Genomic DNA, 20,826 nt, shown 5'->3' with positions numbered 1-20,826 from the left:
TATGTGTGTGTGTGTGTGTGTAGTCACTTCCTGCACTGGGGGCACAGCGTGAGTCACGTTGCCTCTTGTCCAATAGGAACGTTTTTATGCTGGCGGCTTATCCAATTGTTGAGCTATCATGCTCACTTGACCATCTGCCACACCTTTTTGTCAGATAGCAAATTTAGTAAATCTTAGCTCGACTCGACATTTATATCGCGTTACGGCGGAGTGTAGTTTAGAGTTGCATGGCAAGTACAACTGTTTCATAGGTCACCCGATATATTGCCGTTTCGTGCGACAAGGTAATATTTGTAACATTTGCCTACTTATATTTCGAAAGTTAACCAAAGCTTGATTTGAGTTTGAAGAGGCACATCCGGTGATTGTTCTTTTATGGGCGTTCATGTGACCATGGAATTCTTGTCAGTCTCTTCAAAATGGGTTTTTGATGAAAAATGGTTGTTGCCTTCATAGAAAGCTCTCACTCCTCCAAGTCGAGTCTTTACTGTAAAATACGCACTTGGTAGGTTGCATACAAGGTGTCTGGTTCAATGACAAGTTGACAGATGTGAACTAGTAGGAAGTAGGCTACCTGTCCAGTTTTAATTGTCCCTGTGCTTATCAGGGTGAGAACCGTTTATTCGCAAAATTGCGATTTTACTGAGTAGTGTACGTTAAAGCTTAGCCTGGGATATGGGAAGCTATTTTAATGGTCATTTCAATTCATAATTTTATTTTTTGTATTTAACCTTTATTTAACTAAGCAAGTCCAGTTAAGAACAAATTCTTATTTACAATGATGGCCCACACCGGCCAAACCCAGATGACTTTGGGCCAATTTTGTGCTGCTCTATGACAGTGGAAACGCGTTCTCTGGAGTGATGAATCACGCTTCACCATCTGGCAATCCAACGGGTGAATCTGGGTTTGGCGGATGCCAGGAGAACGATACTTGCACGACTGCATAGTGCCAAATGTAAAGTTTGGTGGAGGAGGAATAATCGTCTGGGGCTATTTTTCATGGTTGGGGCTAGGCCCCTTATTTCCAGTGAAGATAAATCTTAAAGCTACAGCAGACAGTGACATTCTAGATGATTCTGTGGTTCCAACTTTGTGGCAACAGTTTGGGGAAGTCCTTTTCCTGTTTCAGCATGCCAATGCATCTATGCACATAGGGAGCTCCATACAGAAATGGTTTGTCTGCATAGAGCCCTGACCTCAACCCCATCAAACACCTTTGGGATGAATTGGAATGCCGACTGCGAGCCAGGCCTAATTGCCAAACATCAGTGCCCGACCTCACTAACGTTCTTGTGGCTGAATGGAAGTCCCTGCAGCTATTTTCTGTTATAGCAGCAAAGGGGAGACCAACTCCATATTAATGCCCATGTTTTTGGAATGAGATGTTCGACGAGCAGGTGTCTACATACTATCTATGCATTTGAGAGGATTTTCCTTTCCCTGGCCCTATCCCTCAGCTTTATACCAAAACAAGTGGCAGGGCCCCTATTGTTTATAATTGCATAGAAGACTGTGGATTTAATATACAGTCATCATAGATCCATTTTTTTCCCCCCTGTGTTTTTCAGATGGATACTCAATGTGTGTCAAAAGTAGAGCTTTCCATCTCATGCAGCAATCTCCTCGACAAAGACGTTGGATCCAAGTCCGACCCCCTCTGCGTGATGCTGCAGAGCATCGGGGATGACAAGTGGACCGAGGTTAGGGAGAAGGCACTAACTAATTCAAACATCTAATAATTGTTCATGTATATAATGAAATGGCCTATGGTTTGTTCATGAAGATGCCTTCTGTCTCACTATACAGTTGGACCGCACGGAGAGGGTGAAGAACTGCCAGGACCCTGAGTTCTCCAAGAAGCTGCTCCTGGACTACCACTTTGAGAAAGTGCAGACGTTGAAGCTGGGTGTCTATGACATAGACAACAAGTCTGTTGATCTGAATGATGATGACTTCCTGGGGGGTTTTGAGTGCACACTGGGACAGGTTAGGATAAAAGAAAGTGTTAACCAATTATTCTCACATCATTTTGTCCTTGTGTTGAATCTTTTATTTTCTCAGGTATTAACTTAACCAGTAGATGATGCTGAGGGGAGGACAGCTCATAATGTTGGCCCGGAACGGAGCAAATGGAAAGGCATCAAACGCATGGAAACCATGTTTTTGATGTATTTCATACCGTTCTGCTCCAGCCAATACCACGAGCCCGTCCTCCCACATTAAGGTGCCACCAACCTCCTGTGAACTTAACCCAATGTTATTTTGGAATTTCTTTACGTATGGTGGTGTGCCTCCAACGAACAACCATTTGCCTTTCAGATTGTGTCCAGCAAGAAGCTTACCAGACCTCTACAAATGAAGAAGGGTAAGCCTGCAGGCAAAGGCACCATTACTGTAAGTATTTAAGTGGCTGTGTAAATGTAAAATGGTCCCACTTATGTAAATTGTGATAACAGCCATAAGGCGAATGCAAACAGTGTCTTGAGATGATCGTATGAATTCCCTAATTTGTGCTTTATTGTGTGTGTTAAAGATTACTGCTGAGGAGATAAAGGATAACAGGGACATAGTGCTGGAGTTGGAGGCTAAAGGCCTGGATAAGAAGGTACAATAAATGTTCTACATTTATTAAGGAGTAATAAACAGTTTTCTGAATTCTCTTCCGCCCATTATTCATCTGCCAGTGCTCCTATTTGTCTCTCTCTTGCAGGACTTGTTTGGGAAATCTGATCCATTCCTAGAGTTCTTTAAGCAAGAAGATGATGGCAAGTGGCAGCTGGTTCACAGAACAGAGGTACTTAATCACAGTATTTGTTTGTCTTAAGTACCCAGTGGCTACCGTTGACTGGAGGTGTCGAAAGAAATGGGGGTGTAGAATACAGGTGTATCGAATGCGCAAATGTAATTGGTCTGACTTTGTCAGTTCTTGCCAGCGAGGGCAGAGATTTGTGGAGACCAGGCTTGTAGAGAAAGGCGCATCAAAATAAAGTTGTGGAAACTCAGAATGAACTTGTCATAAAATCACTCATACTGTGGGAAAACAAGCATGTAAATTAGCACTGACCCCAATTAGTTGACTGGATGATATACAGTACCAGTCAAAGTTTGGACACAGCTACTCCTTCAAGGGTTTTTCTTTATTTTGTGACAATTTTCTACATTGTTGAATAATAGTGAAGACATCAGAACTATGAAAACACAGAATCATGTAGTAACCAAAAAAGTGTTAAACAAATCCAAAAATATTTTATATTTGAGATTCTTTAAAGTAGCAACCCTTTGCATACTCTTGTCATTCTCTCAACCAACTTCATGAGGTAGTCAACTGGAATGCATTTAAATTAACGCGTGTGCCTTGTTGATTTGTGGAATTTCTTTCCTTAAAGCGTTTGAGCCAATCAGTTGTGTTGTAACAAGGTTGGGATGGTATACAGAAGATTGCCCTATATGTTAAAAGACCAAGTCCATATTATGGCAAGAACAGCTCAAATAAGCAAAGAGAAATGACAGTACACCATTACTTTAACACATGAAAGTCAGTCAATCAGAAAATGTCAAGAACTTTGAAAGTTTCTTCAAGTGCAGTCTCAAAAACCACCAAGCGCTATGATGAAACTGGCTCTCATGAGGACCGCCACTGGAAAGGAAGACCCAGAGTTCCTCTGCTGCAGAGGATAACTTCATTAGAGTTACCAGCCTCAGAAATTGCAGCCCAAATGAATGCTTCAGAGTTCAAGTAACAGACATCTCAACATCAACTGTTCAGAGGTGATGTGCGTGAATCAGGCCTTCGTGGTCGAATTGCTGCAAAGAAACCACAACTAAAGGACACCAATAAGAAGAAAGGGCTTGCTATGGCCAAGAAACACGAGCAATGGACATTAGACCCCAGGAAATCTGTCCTTTTGGTCTGATGAGTTGAAATATGAGATCTTTGGTTCCAACCGCCGTGTCTTTGTAAGACGCAGAGTACGTGAACGGATGATCTCCGCATGTGTGGTTCCACCGTGAAGCATGGAGGAGGAGGAGGTGTGATTGTGTGGGGGTGCTTTGCTAGTGATACTGTCTGTGATGTATTTAGAATTGAAGGCACACTTAAACAGCATGGCTACCACAGCATTCTGCAGTGATACACCATCCAATCTGGTTTGTGCTTAGTGGGGCTATCTTTTTTTTTTTTTACGGGACAATGACCCAACACCTCCACAATCAATTGTGGCCTCCACAATCACCCGACCTCAACCCAGTTGAGATGATTTTGAATGAGTAGGACCGCAGAGTGAAGGAAAAACAGCCAACAAGTGCTCAGTGAATGTGGGAACTCCTTCAAGACTGAAAAGCATTCCAGGTGAAGCTGGTTGAGAGAATGCCAAGAGTGTGCAAAGGGTGGCTACTTTGAAGAATCTCAAATGTAAAATATATTTTGATTTGTTTAACACTTGTGTGTTATTTCATAGTTTTAATGTCTTCACTTATTCTACAATGTAGGAAATAGTAAAATTTAAGAAAAACCCTTGAAAGAGCAGGTGTGTACAAACTTTTGACTGGTACTGTGTGCATACGTGCATATACACTGCTCAAAAAAATAAAGGGAACACTTAAACAACACAATGTAACTCCAAGTCAATCACACTTCTGTGAAATCAAACTGTCCACTTAGGAAGCAACACTGATTGACAATACATTTCACATGCTGTTGTGCAAATGGAATAGACAAAAGGTGGAAATTATAGGCAATTAGCAAGACACCCCCAAAAAAGGAGTGATTCTGCAGGTGGTAATCACAGACCACTTCTCAGTTCCTATGCTTCCTGGCTGATGTTTTGGTCACTTTTGAATGCTGGCGGTGCTCTCACTCTAGTGGTAGCATGAGACGGAGTCTACAACACACACAAGTGGCTCAGGTAGTGCAGTTCATCCAGGATGGCACATCAATGCGAGCTGTGGCAAAAAGGTTTGCTGTGTCTGTCAGCGTAGTGTCCAGAGCATGGAGGCGCTACCAGGAGACAGGCCAGTATATCAGGAGACATGGAGGAGGCCGTAGGAGGGCAACAACCCAGTAGCAGGACCGCTACCTCCGCCTTTGTGCAAGGAGGTGCACTGCCAGAGCCCTGCAAAATGACATCCAGCAGGCCACAAATGTGCATGTGTCAGCATATGGTCTCACAAGTTGTGAGACCATATGCTGACACATGCACATTTGTGGCCTGCTGAAGTGGTCTGTGGTCACCACCTGCAGAATCACTCCTGTTTTGGGTGGTGTCTTGCTAATTGCCTATAATTTCCACCTTTTGTCTATTCCATTTGCACAACAGCATGTGAAATGTATTGTCAATCAGTGTTGCTTCCTAAGTGGACAGTTTGATTTCATAGAAGTGTGATTGACTTGGAGTTACATTGTGTTGTTTAAGTGTTCCCTTTATTTTTTTGAGCAGTGTATATATATCTGAACTAATGCATTGCAGAAGCCTAGACTAAAAGCCAATTTTTGTTCGGTTCGAAAATGTGGACGGAGGCTCCATATGGAGGGTGTGACGCAATTGTGGAGCCTCTAGAGGAATGCGGAGGCCAAATCAAACTCTTTACCGCATTGCCATGCGCCTCCTAAATTGTGTAACAATGCGGAGGGCTCTGTATAGCTCCGCATTGACATGATTGGTTGACGGTAGTTGGGGGCGGTACATCCTGTATAAGCTCACTCCCTTGACAACAGCTCAGCACTGCTCCGCGAAGCACAAGTAGTATGAATGCCCTGACTTCTGCTTAGGCCATACCACCGTAAATGCTGCATGGCCAATGCAGATGTCGGATTGACCATGCGCCCAGAATGCACTTCTCTCTCCAGAATGCGCTCTCTCCCGCCAATTTGTGCACATTCATTGTTTAATAACTTCGTAGTGTGAATTGTTTGCATTTCATTGTTAGTGTATATCAATTCCCCATTTACATATATCACCAGTCGTACATTTACTGTTAATTCCTGTAATTTGTAATCTACAATGTTTGCAACTTTGGTTATGGTCATTTATTTTAATGCATTCAATATTATTATAATTATTATTATAATTAGTCTTCCTGTTCTCATTGCAAACAATGTGTCCACTCAGACAGAGTGCAGAACCTATGCCACACTTGTGAGAAACAAGTTTGGTTTTATTTCATTTAATTTACAAGTTCTGTCAATTTAGTCATTGTCTTTTTGTTTGGAGCGCTCCTGTCAATGTTGATGCATAGAAGTAGGCCTATAGGCTACCTGACCTGCACGCAAATCTCGGCATATAAATGTGCCCATTTGAGGATCTGATAGTGTTTCTGATTGGCTTACCTGTGGAGCTTCTCAAAGTAATGTTTTCTTCACCTCAACCAGCAAACAAACAAAGTCTGTTTTTACATCCATTGAGAATTACAATAGTTCCTCAATTTAAACTCTTTTCGATAACCACTCAGCGAGAAAGTGAAACATGTCGAGCCCTGATCCAGTGGAAACGTCATAAAATAGGCATCTTATCAGTGCATGATTTGGACTGAAATAGGTTCCGGTACTCATTTTGGGTGCTGGTACTGTTTTTATATTTAGGTGCAGGAGCTCCACAATACCTTTTAGCTAATATTCTATAAGAGGCTCCGATGAGCTCCTGCCAAATTCAAGCATGGATTCTTATCCCTTGAGCAAACAGCCTACAGCTGTGTCTGTCCAGAGCTCACTGGCATGCTAAACTGAGGGCACAGAATATTTTATGTGATGTTGCAAGTTCGCTAGTGCAAGCTTCAGGCTGGACCCAAGTTAATAGTTGATCCAAAGTTTCAAGTTCTTTGCAGACAGGCCATGTATAGCTAATGTGATTTATAGGATGTTTATTTTCATCAGGATATTTTCTACTTGCAGGCTGCAATGTATTTCTTTGGCTTTATGTAGACTATCTTTACATAGTTGGCAATATAAGTTACTTTTTTAGGTATTTCATTTTTGATAGAATTTTGATTAACTACATGACAATGATTTTGAGATGTTATACATTTTAATTAAACTGTTTTACGAAAATGTGCATATGAATACCGTAACTGGCACGCAGATCGGTAGAAATGGTAAGATAAATTGGCGTTCACATGAGGAAGGTTGCCGACTCCTCATGTAGCCTATTACTGGCAACTTCTGGAGAGTAATGGCAAGAGTCTGTGAAAGCCAACAGGAGCAGTAGGATGGTTAAGGTTTTTTCTTCTGGTTATCTAGATCTCTGGCGCCCTCTTGAGGCATCAAACTGTAAGCTTAAATGGTCAGACAAGCTCAATGCGTACAGTTGATTTTATTTTATATGGAAAACTACACGTTAAAAAAATGTACAGAAATTGATGGGTCGAAAGAACAGACGACTTTCGGTCGAACAATATATATATATTTTTTTGTCGGGGCAGCCCAATTTGTAAATGCTCTTACCGTAACATGCTTTGGTGTTGTGAACATTTTACATTATCACGTTTCATTGCGGTTGTGTAGGTTACTGTGCCTAATGTTGAAGGTTAAACTTGTCAATGTCCCATTTCTAAACACCACTAGCAAGCTTGCGCAAGGGCAGACCTATTGGTTTGCCTACCAGGCTAGAAGTTTGCTGGCAGAAATATCCTACCGTCTGATATCAAGACATTAAAATTAGATTACACATCTTCATGTTTCATCACGATTGTGTTTTTTTTTTTTTTCATTTTTTTTTTTTCATGTGAACTCATCCTCTTTAGCAGTCATGCATTTCCTCAAGGAAATTGACTAGGGGACTGAATAAAATACTCTTCGGATGTTCATGATGAATAGTGTACCGGTAATAATTTGTCATGTTTGCTTTCATAAAAGTTTGAGTTGTGTATGTAATTAAAACTGCTTTTGGCAGTTAACCTCCATGCATTTCATTAAGGAGAGGGAACAAAATAGGAGACTCTTCTGAGCAGTGATAACAATGTTCAATCAAGAGACCATCCAATAACGGTGCGCTTTCGCCACGCCCATTTCTTTTGATACACTCGCTTCTTTCCACCCGCCCATTACTCCAAGACCAATCAGGGACACAGCTACCGATACTGTATTTTTTTATTATCTTTCTGATGAAGTTACTTTGACTTGAACGGTGTGCTTGAAACATTCTCTAATAAAGTGGAATTTGTTTTATGGTAAAGCGTATCGTGCCTGACCTTCTAATTTGTCTGTATTGTTATTTTGGCATAGTACAATTTGTAATTTCTATTTGTTGTGACGTGTTGCTCTCAGCCATTTTGTAAAAAAAAAAAAAAAATTACTTTTTTTTTTTTAGGTTATCAAGAATAATCTGAGTCCATCATGGAAGAAATTCAGTGTGGCTTTGCAAACATTCTGCAATTGTGACATGAGCAAACCAATCAAGGTAAAAGACCATGGCATTTAGACCACATACCCACCCAAGCAAATCATGTAGAGACCTCCCAAAAAAACTTATGGTGTCCTATAGAACCTGTTGAATGACAGATATTGTGACTACTATGTTATGGGGAAAATGAGATTCCTCAAAGTTGTGTGTGCCTTTTTGACTTGACATAACCTACAGCCCTTTTGTTATGTTACTGGCAGGTCACGTGTTACGATAAGGACAAAGACACAAGTTCAGATATTATAGGCGAGTTTACTTGCACAACCGCCCAGCTTTTGCATGCTAAAGACCGTCCAGCGAACCCAAGGGAACCCCTCTCCGTCCTTTCTTCTCTCTTAAACTCCCTCTCCTGTCTCTCTTTCTTCGCCAGGTCCACTGCTCTGATTATGATAGTGATGGCTCGCATGAACTTATCGGTGTTTTCCAAACTAATGTGTCGGAGCTACAGAAAGCTGGTTTGCCGGTGAGACCATTTCTTCCTTTTTCTTCTAGCAATCTTAAACTTTTTGGTTACCTGGGTCCCACTTGACATTAAGTTGTAAAGATACCATGTTACGTGCATTTTTAAAGTTGTATGTGTAATTATAATTACACAAACTTCACTATTTACAAATTGGGACAGTTTCTGTTTACAATTGAATTATTGTTCTATGTGCCTTTTACAGTATAAATATTATATGTTTTACATTGCGTTTGGAAAGTATTCAGACCCCTTGACTTTTTCCACATTTTGTTACATTACAGCCTTATTCTGAAATGGATGAACTACTTTTTAATGACCAAGAAAACTGTTTTTTTTAGATAGGTTTGCACATTTATTTAAAATCTAACTGAAATATCACATTTGCATAAGCACCTTTGGCATCGATTACAGCCTCGAGTCTTCTTCGGTATGACGTTACAAGCTTGGCACACCTGTATTTGGGGAGTTTATACCATTCTTCTCTAGAAGTTGACCGAATATGATTTTTCAACGCCGATACCGATTTATTGGAAGACAAAAAAAGGCGATACCAATTAAATCGGTCGAGAGATATATATATATATATATATATATATATATATATATATATATATATATATATATATATATATATTTGTAATAATGACAATTACAACAATACTGAATGAATGAATGAATTTTAACTTAATATAATACATCAATAAAATCTATTCAGTCTCAAATAATGAAACATGTTCAATTTGGTTTAAATAATGCAAAAACAAAGTGTTGGAGAAAGTAAAAGTGCAATATGTGCCATGTAAGAAAGCTAACGTTTAAGTTCCTTGCTCAGAACATAAGAAAATATGAAAGCTGGTGGTTCCTTTTAATTATAGAAATTATAGGACTATTTCTCTATACCATTTGTATTTCATATACCTTTTGACTATTGTATGTTCTTATAGGCACTTTAGTATTGCCAGCCTAACCTCGGGAGTTGATAGGCTTGAAGTCATAAACAGCGCAATGCTTGAAGCACAGCGAAGAGCTGCTGGCAAATGCAGGAAAGTGCTGTTTGAATGAATGCTTACGAGCCTGCTGCTGCCTACCACCGCTCAGTCAGACTGCTCTATCAAATATCTAGACTTAATTCTAATTATAATAACACACAGAAATACGAGCCTTAGGTCATTAACCTGTTGGGGATGGGGGCGCTGTTTAGACTATTTATGCTAATTTGGCTAATTTTTTAAACGGCTTCCCACAAAATCCTTGATCGTACAATATGCATATTATTATTATTATTGGATAGAAAACAGTCTATAGTTTCTATAGGAGTTGAAATTTTGTCTCTAAGTGGAACAGAGCCCATTCTACAGCAATTTCCCTGACATGGAGTCAGATTTGAGAAATGTTGGCCACTCTTCTGAAGTCAGTTATAAGGGCACTGTCGTTGCTATGACTATACGGACACTTCTTACGTCTTCCCCTGGATGCCTTTACGTGATGACGATTCCAACGGGGTCGATTGCGCGTTCACAGGCCCTACAAATGAAAAAACCCTGAAGCTAGTCATTCTTTGGGAGCTGCGTCATGAGCCTAGAGGACACCGGCGCGCACCTGTTCCAAGCGTTAGTTTAGCCTGTTATATTTCTCCGGTCATCTTTTCACTCGTTATAGGAGTTAAAAACATCATAAGGTAGTTAATTTAAAGCGTTTTATAGCAATTTATATCCGTTTAGTGCGATTTTGGGACATTTATTTTTGCAACGATGTGAAAAGTTGGGCACGCTTTTCAGTTCATCCCGAACGCAGTTGACATTTCCACATGGCAAGAGGACAGCTTTCCACCAAAAGACGATTTCTCCCAAGAAAGGATCCTTTGCCCAAGATACTGATGGAAGAACAGCTCAAGGTAGGACATTTTTATTATGATAAATCGTGTTTCTGTCGAAACATTTTAGTGGCTTAGGACGCCATGTTTTTTGACGTAGCTTCGCTTGGCGCAAACTGTATTGAAAAGTAAGGATAAATTAAAAAATGTAATAACGCAATTGTATTAAGAATTAAATTGTCTATCAATCCCTGTCCACCCTATATTTTTTAGTCACGTTTATGAGTATTTATGTATAAGAGTAGATCACTGTCTAAGTGGCGCAAGGACTTTTTCTTTACCAGCTTGTCTACATTTCACATTGTCTAACCATGATTTTGGTGGCTAAATATAAACATTTTCGATCAAACTGTATATGCATGTTGTAATGTGATGTTACAGGAGTGTCATCGGAAGAATTCTGAGAAGGTTAGTGAAAAAATTAATATCTTTTGGCGATGTTGACTTTTATCGCTCACTTTGGCTAGAATCAATGCTGGGCTGCTAATTGCTATGTGCTAAGCTAATATAACGATTTATTGTGTTTTCGCTGTAAGACACTTAGAAAATCTGAAATATTGTCTGTATTCACAGGATCTGTGTCTTTCGATTCGTGTATGCTGTGTATTTTTACGAAATGTTTGATGATTAGTAGTTAGGTAAACACGTTGCTCATTGTAATTATTCTAGTCCATTTGTGATGGTGGGTGCAATTGTAAACTATGCCATCTACCTGAAATATGCACTTTTTTCTAACAAAACCTATCCCATACCATAAATATGTTATCAGACTGTCATCTAATGAGTTTTTTTGTTGGTTAGGGGCTATAAATATCTTAGTTTAGCCGAATTGGTGATGGCTACTGGTGTTGGTGGACAAATAAAAGATGGTGGATTATGCTAATGTGTTTTTAGGTAATAGATGTACATCTTTACATATTGTGTCTTCCCTGTAAAACATTTTAAAAATCGGAAATGTTGACTGGATTCACAAGATCTGTGTCTTTCATTAGCTGTATTGGACTTTAATGTGTGAAAGTTAAATATTTAAAAAAAAATTTTTTTTTTGAATTTCGCGGCACTGGTTTTTCAGTGGGGGGGGGGGGGGGGGGGTGCCGCTAGCGCCACGCTGATCCTAGACAGGTTAATATGGTCGAATCCGGAAACTATCATTTCGAAAACAAAACATTTATTCTTTCAGTGAAATACAGAACCGTTCCGTATTTTATCTAACGGGTGGCATCCCTAAGTCTAAATATTGCTGTTACATTGCACATCCTTCAATGTTATGTCATAATTATGTACAATTCTGGCAAATTAATTACGTTCTTTGTTAGGAAGAAATGGTCTCCACACAGTTCGCAACGAGCCAGGTGACCCAAACTGCTGCATATACCCTGACTCTGCTTGCACAGAACGCAAGAGATGTGACACAATTTCCCTAGTTAAAAGAAATTCATGTTAGCAGGCAATATTAACTACATATGCAGGTTTAAAAAATATATACTTGTGTATTGATTTTAAAATAAGGCATTGATGTTCATGGTTAGGTACATTGGTGCAACAACAGTGCTTTTTTCGCGAATGCGCTTGTTAAATCATCACCCATTTGGCGAAGTAGGCTGTGGTTCGATGATAAAATAAACAGGCACCGCATCGATTATATGCAACGCTGGATAAGCTAGATAACTACACATGGTTGATGATATTACTAGTTTAACTAGTGATTATGTTAAGATTGTTTTTTTATAAGATAAGTTTAATGCTAGCTAGTAACTTAACTTGGCTCCTTACTGCACTCACGTAACAGGTAGTCAGCCTGCCACGCAGTCTCCTCGTGGAGTGCAATGTAATCGGCCATAATCGGTGTCCAAAAATGCCGATTACCGATTGTTATGGAAACTTGAAGTCAGCCCTAATTAATCGGCCATTCCGATTTAATCGGTCGACCTCTATTCTTCCCTGCAGGTCCTCTCAAGTTCTGTCAGGTTGGTTGGGGAGTGTCGCTGCACAGCTATTTTCAGGTCTCTCCAAAGATGTTAGATCGGTATCAATTCCGGCCTCTGGCTGGGCCCTTCAAGGACATTTGAGACTTGTCCCAAAGCCAATCCTACATTGTCTTGGCTGTGTGCTTAGGGTTGTTGTCCTGTTGGAAGGTGAACCTTCGCCCCAGTCTAAGCTCCTGAGTGCTCTGGAGAAGTTTTTCATCAAGGATCTCTTTGTACTTTGCTCTGTTCATCTTACCCTCAATCCGACTTGTCTCCCAGTCCCTGCTGCTGAAAAACATCCCCACAGCATGATGCTGCCACCACCATGCTTCACCGTAGGGATGGTGCCAGGTTTCCTCCAGACATGAAGCTTGGCATTCAGGCCAAAGAGTTCAATCTTGGTTTAATCAGACCAGAGAATCTTGTTTCTCATGGTCGGAGAGTCCTTTAGGTGCCTTTTGGCAAACTCCAAGCGTGCTGTCATGTGCCTTTTACTGAGGAGTGGCTTCCATCTGGCCACTCTACCATAAAGGCCTGATTGGTGGTGCTGCAGAGATGGTTGTCCTTCTGGAAGGGTCTCCCATCTCCACAGAGGAACTCAAGAGCTCTGTCAGAGTGACCATTGGGTTCTTGGTCACCCCCCTGACCAAGGCCCTTCTCCACCGATTGCTAAGTTTGTCTCGGCAGCTAGCTCTAGGAAGAGTCTCGGTGGTTCCAAACTTCTTCCATTTATGAATGATGGAGGTCACTGTGTTCTTTGGGACTTTCAATGCTTCGGAAATGTTTTGGTACCCTTCCCCAGATCTGTGCCTCGACACAATACTGTCTTGGAGCTCTACGGACAATTCCTTTGACCTCATGGCTTGGTTTTTGCTCTGACATGCACTGTCAACTGTGGGACCTTATATAGACAGATGTGTGCCTTTCCAAATCATGTCCAATCAATTGATTGAATAATGTATTCATATATTAATTTGCTAAAGGTATAACCTGTTTTCACTCTGTCATTATTGGGTATTGTGTGTAGATTGATGAGGAACATATTTAAGAATAAGGCTGTAATGTAACAAAAAAAAAAAAAAAAGGGAAGGGGTCTGAATACTTTCCGAATGCACTGTATTAACTACATGTATAAGATCTGAGCAACTTAATGTAAAGGGTTTCCACCTCATTTATCTAATCATGGTGAAGGTAGTTTATTATTTGAGTTAGGTTTATATTAAACCTTTTTTATTGACGTTTAATCAGGTGGAGTTTGACTGTGTCCATCCAGAGAAACAGAAGAAGAAGAAGAGTTACAAAAACTCTGGAATAATCAGTGTCAAGTGCTGCCAGGTCGGTTATAATTCATTGCACAGTAGCTTATCATTAGCCCTTAGATTTGACCTTCTAAATTGTGTTACTTCTAAAGCTATTTGTAATTTCCCCCTAGATAGAGGCACGGTACACATTCCTGGACTATGTCATGGGAGGTTGCCAAATAAATTTTACGGTAAGTGCAAGCTCTTCGGCCACAATTAGAAATAATAGGTTGAAGTTGTGCTTATTAGTTAATGTCCTAAACTCAAGCATTATATTTGATGGATTGAAAATGCACTAATGAAGATAGGTTAAAGGGGCAATCCGGGGTTCAAAAAAACACCCCACCATTTGTCTTGGTAAACAGCTGAGGGATGGGGCTTTGGAAATGTAACCACTCTCAAAATCATAGTCTGAGTACAGTTTTTGTTTACAATTACATTGATTATAAACAATGGAGTAAAACAAGCTTATATTTTGGGTTCTGATGGGGTATGACAAATGGACTAAGATCGTAAGGTATTTACACGTTATATTCTTTAAAGGGCAATTTCATAATTTTTCAACCTCCTTTTTAAGTATCTCCAGCACAATACCAGTGTTTACATATGTGAAAACGGTGCATTTCTACATTGTGCCGAAAAACTATGAAGTTCTACCCGAAGACACCATCAAAAGTTAAAACATTTTAGAAGCACTGTGACATGGGGAGCAAGAAAATACCCTCGCTCTGGCTAGAAACTCGTTGCAGGTTTTGAAAGTCACTGTGTAAGTGGGACCACTGTCTTTCTTTCTTTTAATCCTACCCTGTGAGCTGGTCAGAGGATGGATGGGAGGGAGGGAGGGAAGGAAGGAAGGAAAGGGGGATATCTAGCCAGTTGTACAACTGAATGCATTCAACTGAAATGTGTCTTCCGCATTAACCCAGTGAGGAAGTCCGCTGATTGTCTTGTGGAGGGCAGCCACTTGACTTCTAACCACAGATCATAGAACCGTGTTGTTTTCACGTATGTAGACACTGGTTTGGTGCTAGAGATAAATAATGAGTATGAAATGTGGCGGAATTGCCCTTTTAAGAATCAATGGCTACATCTTTTAAACATTGCTTATTTTAAATTAGTATTTTATATTTTTTGTGCCAATTGGACTTCATCACTCAGGGTTCCTATATTTCTCTAAGGTGGGCATTGACTTCACTGGGTCGAACGGCGACCCTCGATCCCCACAGTCCCTGCATTACCTGAGTCCTGACGGTCTGAACCAGTACCTGGCGGCCACCTGGTCAGTGGGCCTGGTGGTCCAGGACTATGACACGTAAGAAGAACACTCTTTCTGCTCTGTAGAACGCCCAAGAGGGAAGAGTCCATGAGTAAATGAATAGACGTTCCCATGCTTGTTCAATGAACCATAAACAATTAATGAACATGCACATGTGGAACGGTCGTTAAGACACTAACAGCTTACAGACGATAGGCAATTAAGGTCACAGTTATGAAAACTTAGGACACTAAAGAGGCCTTTCTACTGACTCTGAAAAACACCAAAAGAAAAATGCCCAGGGTCCTTGCTCATCTGCGTGAATGTGCCTTAGGCATGAGGACTGCAGATGTGGCCATGGCAATAAATTGCAATGTCTGTACTGTGAGATACCTAAGGCAGCGCTACAGGGAGACAGGATGGACAGCGGATCATCCTCGCAGTGGCAGACCACGTGTAACAACGCCTATACAAGATCAGTACATCCGAACCTGCGGGACAGGTACAGGATGGCAACAACAACTGCCCGAGTTACACCAGGGACGCACAATCCCTCCACCAGTGCTCAGACTGTCCACAATACACTGAGAGACGCTGGACTGAGGGCTTGTAGGCCTGATGTAAGGCAGGTCCTCACCAGACGTCACCGGTAACAGCGTCGCCAATGGGCACAGACCCACCATCGCTGGACCAGACAGGACTGGCAAAAAGTGCTCTTCACTGACGAGTCGCGATTTTGTCTCACCAGGGGTGATGGTCGGATTTGCGTTTATCGTCGAAGGAAATAAGCGTTACACCGAGGCCTGTACACTGGAGCGGGATCGATTTGGAGGTGGAGGGTCTGTGTCATGGTCTAGGGTGGTGTGTCACAGCATCATCGGACTGAGCTTGTTGTCATTGCAGGCAATCTCAACGCTGTGCTTTACAGGGAAGACATCCTCCTCCCTCATGTGGTACCCTTCCTGCAGGCTCATCCTGACAAATACAAATATTTACACATGTTAAGTTTGCTGAAAATAAATGCAGTTGACAGTGAGAGGATATTATTTTTTTTTTTTAATTGCTGAGGTTTATACTCCCATAGTAGCCTCCCATAGTCTGTTCTGGGCTTGGGGATTGTGAAGAGACCTCTGGTGGCATGTCTTGTAGTTTAACAGAGAGCGCGGTGCGTTCAACATGTCATAACACTGCATAGAGAGAAATCTAAGACGACAACATAGCATGGCAGCAACACATGAAAACACATGACAACAGCATGGCAGTAGCACCAAACATGGTACAATCATTATTGGGCACATACAACAGCACAAAGGGAAAGAAGGTAGAGACAGCAAACCATCTTGGCTACTGTTGCATCAACATGTTTCGACCATGTAACACTGCATATCTAGCACTACATGAAGAGAGACCTAAGACCACAACACAGCATGGCAGCAACGCATGGCAGCAGCACAAAACATGGTACAAGCATTATTGGGCACATGCAACAGCACGAAGGGCAAGAAGGTAGAGACAACAATACGTCAGAGACGACAAACCATCTTGGCTACGATTGCGTTAACATGTTTTGACCATGAACGTTTACAGTCCAGGGTTACTCCCAAGCAGTTTAGACACCTCAACTTGAACAGTGTCCACGTTATTTATTTCAAGGTTTAGTTGAGGTTCAGGGTTTAGTGAATGATTTGTCCCATATACAATGCTTTTAGTTTTGGCACTAACTGTTGTTGTTTTTTGCCACCCGTTCTGAAAACTGACTGCAGCTCTTTAAGTGTTGACTGTTGAGTCCTCTGGACACACACAGGCACACTGGCTTTACTCAAAGTTCCATTATAGAACACCCTTTTGTGTTCTGTTAGACAGGTAGTTCTTCAACAATATAGCAGGAGGTGTAAAGCCATAACACATACGTTTTTCCCAGCAGCAGACTATGATCAATAATGTCAAAAGCCGCACTGAAGTCTCACCAAAAAAACTCCCACAATCTTTATAATCAATTTCTCTCAGCCAATCATCAGTCATTTGTGTAAGTGCTGTGCTTGTTGATTGTCCTTCCCTATAAGCATGCTGGAATTCTGTTGTCAATTTGTTTACTGTAAAATAGCATTGTATCTGGTCAAACACAATTTTTCCATAGGTTTTCAGAGGGTTGGTAACAGGCTGATTGGTCGGCTATTTGAGCCAGTAAAGGGGACTTTACTATTCATGGGTAGGGGAATGACTTTTGCTTCCCTCCAGGCCTGAGGACACATACTTTCTAGTAGGCTTAGATTGAAGAGATGGCGAATAGGAGTGGCAAGTTGTCAGACCCAGGTAGCTTGTTATTGTTGATAGACCACAACAAAAAATGATCCTCTTCCACACTCACTTTACGGAATTCAAAATTTCAACGCTTGTCTTTGATAATTTGGTCAATTATACTTGGATGTGTAGTGTCGGTGTTTTTAGCTGGCATGTCATGCCTAAGCGTGCTAATGTTGCCAAAGAAAAAATCTAAGTAGTTGGCAATATCCAGTAGGTTTTGTGATGAATGAGCCATCTGATTCGATGAAGCCAAAATAACCGATTTCAACCTTAAAATAAATAGTAAGGGGAAACAATCCTCTGTACATAAAACATGAAATAAGATAAAGGATGTGTTCAGAACACATTCACACAACGTGGGGAAGGAAATGTACGTTTGATCACATGAAGTTCAATCAACAGATTGAAATGGGACATGACACTTTCTAGCGGACCAAACTAATGCACAGTACACTGGCCTGAGCCAGTTATCACTTTTGTTTTCTATTCTTTTTAAAAACGTTTTTTAATAAGTAGTAGAAGGTGGTGTTGAGTTTGCCTTTTTGCCAAAAATGTAATTTAAGGTGCTCCAAAGCGACCTGAGGTCGCTGCTTTCGATTTCCACGGCGAGTGACATATCCATGGCTGGATGGTAGGATTGATGTGCTTTTATTTTTATCCCAAAAAACGGCCTAGTCCTTGATGACAAGCATACCCATAGCATGATGCATGCACCACCATGCTTGACAATATGAGGTGGTACTCAGTGATGTGTTAGATTTGCCACAAACAACGACTTGTATTCACAACATAAAGTTAATTATTTGGCTCATTTTTCTACAGTTTAGTGCCTTATTGCAAACAGGATGCCTGTTTTGGATTTTTTTAAATTCTGCACAGGCATCCTTATCACTGTCGTTTAGGTTAGTATAGGGGAGTAATTGCAATGTTGTAGATCCATCCTCAGTTTTCTCTTACCACAGCCATTAAACTCGAACTGTTTTAATTGGCCTGAAGGTAAAATTCCTGAGGGGCTTCCTTCCTCTCCAGCAACTGAGTTAGGAAGGATACCTGTATCTTTGTAGTGACTGGGTGTATTGATACACCGTCCAAAGTGTAATTAATAACACCATGTTTTAAAGGGATAGTCAATGTCTGCTTGTTTTCTTTTTACCCATATACAAATGGGTGCCCTTCTTTGCAAGGCATTGGAAAAAACCCTGGTCTTTGTGGTTGAATATGTTTGAAATTCACTGCTCGACTGAGGGAGTCATTAAAAAATCATGTTAAACACTATTATTGCACACAGTGAGTCCATGCCAGTTAAGAACCTTTTTACTCCTGAACTTATTTAGGCAAATGAACTTATTGAACTTATTTGCCTTATTTGCCTAACTTATTTGCTTTAGGCAAATGGGTTGAATACTTTTTGACTCGAGACATTTCAGCTTTTCATTTTTTAAAATTAATTTGTAAACATTTCTGAAAACATATTTCAACTTTGACATTATGGGTAATTGTGTGTAGGTGACACAATCTCATTTTAATAAATGTAAAATTCAGGCTGTAACACAACAAAATGTGGGAAAGGTCAAGAGGTGTGACTAATTTCTGAAGGCACTGTAAATGGACTAACATGGCAAGTTTGCCCTGTTACTGTGTTCCTCTCTTGTATTGAGGAGTGGACAACATCCGTCCAATGTTTTCATGTTTCCTCTGTCATTGTGATAGTCTACTCAGATCTCATGTTGTTTTATCTGCTTTCTCAGTGACAAACTCTTCCCTGCCTTTGGATTTGGAGCTCAAGTGCCCCCAGAATTCAAGGTAAAAAATAAACTATTTAACTAAAAAAAGAGAAAAACAGGTTTTGTAAGTTAGTTAATCATTGTGTTATTTACCCTGCAGGTATCCCATGAATTTGCACTGAACTTCAACCCAAGTAATCCTTACTGTCAAGGTAAATATTTTCCTTCCGTGAAGTGTTTGTTAATATAATGCATGTCTATCGCCTCATGTTTTTTTAATCTAACCTGGCTAGATACAATTTAAAATTGAACCCATACTCGTTGCTTGTTGTTAGGCCAGATGCAGAATTATTTATTCATTATTTTTATTTTTTTTGCCATTTGCAATTTTTAACAAATATACCTACAGGTGCCATACTCAATGCGGACCATACCCAATACGGGCCGAATAACACTGGGTTTTGTGTTTTCTTCAGTCAACTGAATGCACCGATTAGTTCATAGAACCATGGTTTCTTTATGATCATTCCTCATGTTTTCCTGAACTTTCCAGTAACTTTCTGTGCATTTTAATCACCCAGGAACAGGGTTTGTTTACTTCATAATATGCTTACTTTTGGCACAGAGAGGAGTTAGCATTATTAGTATCATCCCAAAAATGTATGTAATCCATGGTACCGACGTTAGCAAAACTGCATAGCAGGCCGAAACTTACAAAGTTTAGTAGCATTGATACTCGAGAAAAACCTGTTCAAGTTTTCTTCCCTCAGAGAATGTCGTTATTTTTGCAGTAATATCTGAATATTCCAATGGTCTGTTAGTTCCATCAAGCCAGCTGAAATTTGTTCACAGCTGGTAATCAATCTAATCTAAGTGCCCAATGGAAGATTAAATTACAATACAATAAAATTGTATTGTCCATGTTACAGCAAACAACAAACAGATGTGGCTGTGAGACTACAGGAATAAATAGTTTGTTTTGAATAACAAAATTACAGCAATTATTCCAGCAGTGTAGGAAGAGCTAGTTAAAAAGCTAAGATTTTTCCTAATCTTCTTTAGAAACAGATCTTGCATCTCTCTAAACAGCAGGAAACAGATTGTACAATTAACGTTCTTTCCAGTTTTGGACTACGGTGACACCATTTATCAAAATGTAGCAGACCTAGGGCTGTTACGGTGACTGTATTACCGCCACACCGGCGGTCATGAGTCATGACAGCCGTCAAATTCCATGTGACTGTTTAGTCACGGTAATCAGTCATTTCCAAGCCCCGATGCTGCTTTTGGTCATTAGTAGCAAACCAAACTTGATAACTGCCTGGTCCTCTGCACTCTTGTCCCTCTAATCACTCTGACATCAATGCAAATGTAATCGAATATCTAATCAAACACTTAATGTGAGCTCATGTTGGTCAACATTTCTATAGGCTATGCAATTGTGTGAGAAAACAGAGTGATGGCTTCTATTGTCGATTATGGCAGCCTCTCTGAATCAGAGAGGTTGGGTTAATGAACTGCATATGTAATGCATAATGTGTTG

At 40.4% G+C, this 20,826-nt stretch overlaps 1 protein-coding gene across 4 annotated transcripts in view; it reads left to right on the top strand.

Annotated features, from left to right (window-relative positions):
• LOC129814803 (copine-3-like) overlaps positions 1–20,826 on the top strand; it is a 60,660-nt gene that overhangs the window by 19,657 nt on the left and 20,177 nt on the right. For 3 of the 4 annotated variants that reach the window (XM_055867838.1, XM_055867840.1, XM_055867837.1), the window contains exons 2-13: positions 1,572–1,703; positions 1,810–1,989; positions 2,323–2,397; positions 2,537–2,608; positions 2,714–2,797; positions 8,304–8,393; positions 8,767–8,859; positions 13,948–14,034; positions 14,132–14,191; positions 15,179–15,312; positions 19,308–19,362; positions 19,444–19,495. In XM_055867838.1, the coding sequence (XP_055723813.1) occupies positions 1,572–1,703; positions 1,810–1,989; positions 2,323–2,397; positions 2,537–2,608; positions 2,714–2,797; positions 8,304–8,393; positions 8,767–8,859; positions 13,948–14,034; positions 14,132–14,191; positions 15,179–15,312; positions 19,308–19,362; positions 19,444–19,495 (1,114 nt within the window). Of the gene's footprint in view, positions 1–124; positions 285–1,571; positions 1,704–1,809; positions 1,990–2,322; positions 2,398–2,536; positions 2,609–2,713; positions 2,798–8,303; positions 8,394–8,766; positions 8,860–13,947; positions 14,035–14,131; positions 14,192–15,178; positions 15,313–19,307; positions 19,363–19,443; positions 19,496–20,826 lie in introns of those variants that run through there. The other variant, XM_055867839.1, reaches the window with a different exon arrangement.

This window comes from Salvelinus fontinalis, chromosome 18, assembly GCF_029448725.1.
Source record: "Salvelinus fontinalis isolate EN_2023a chromosome 18, ASM2944872v1, whole genome shotgun sequence".
Classification (NCBI taxonomy): domain Eukaryota; kingdom Metazoa; phylum Chordata; class Actinopteri; order Salmoniformes; family Salmonidae; genus Salvelinus; species Salvelinus fontinalis.
The sequence above is the reverse complement of the archived record's forward strand: the minus strand, read 5'-3'. Positions and strand labels throughout refer to the sequence as shown.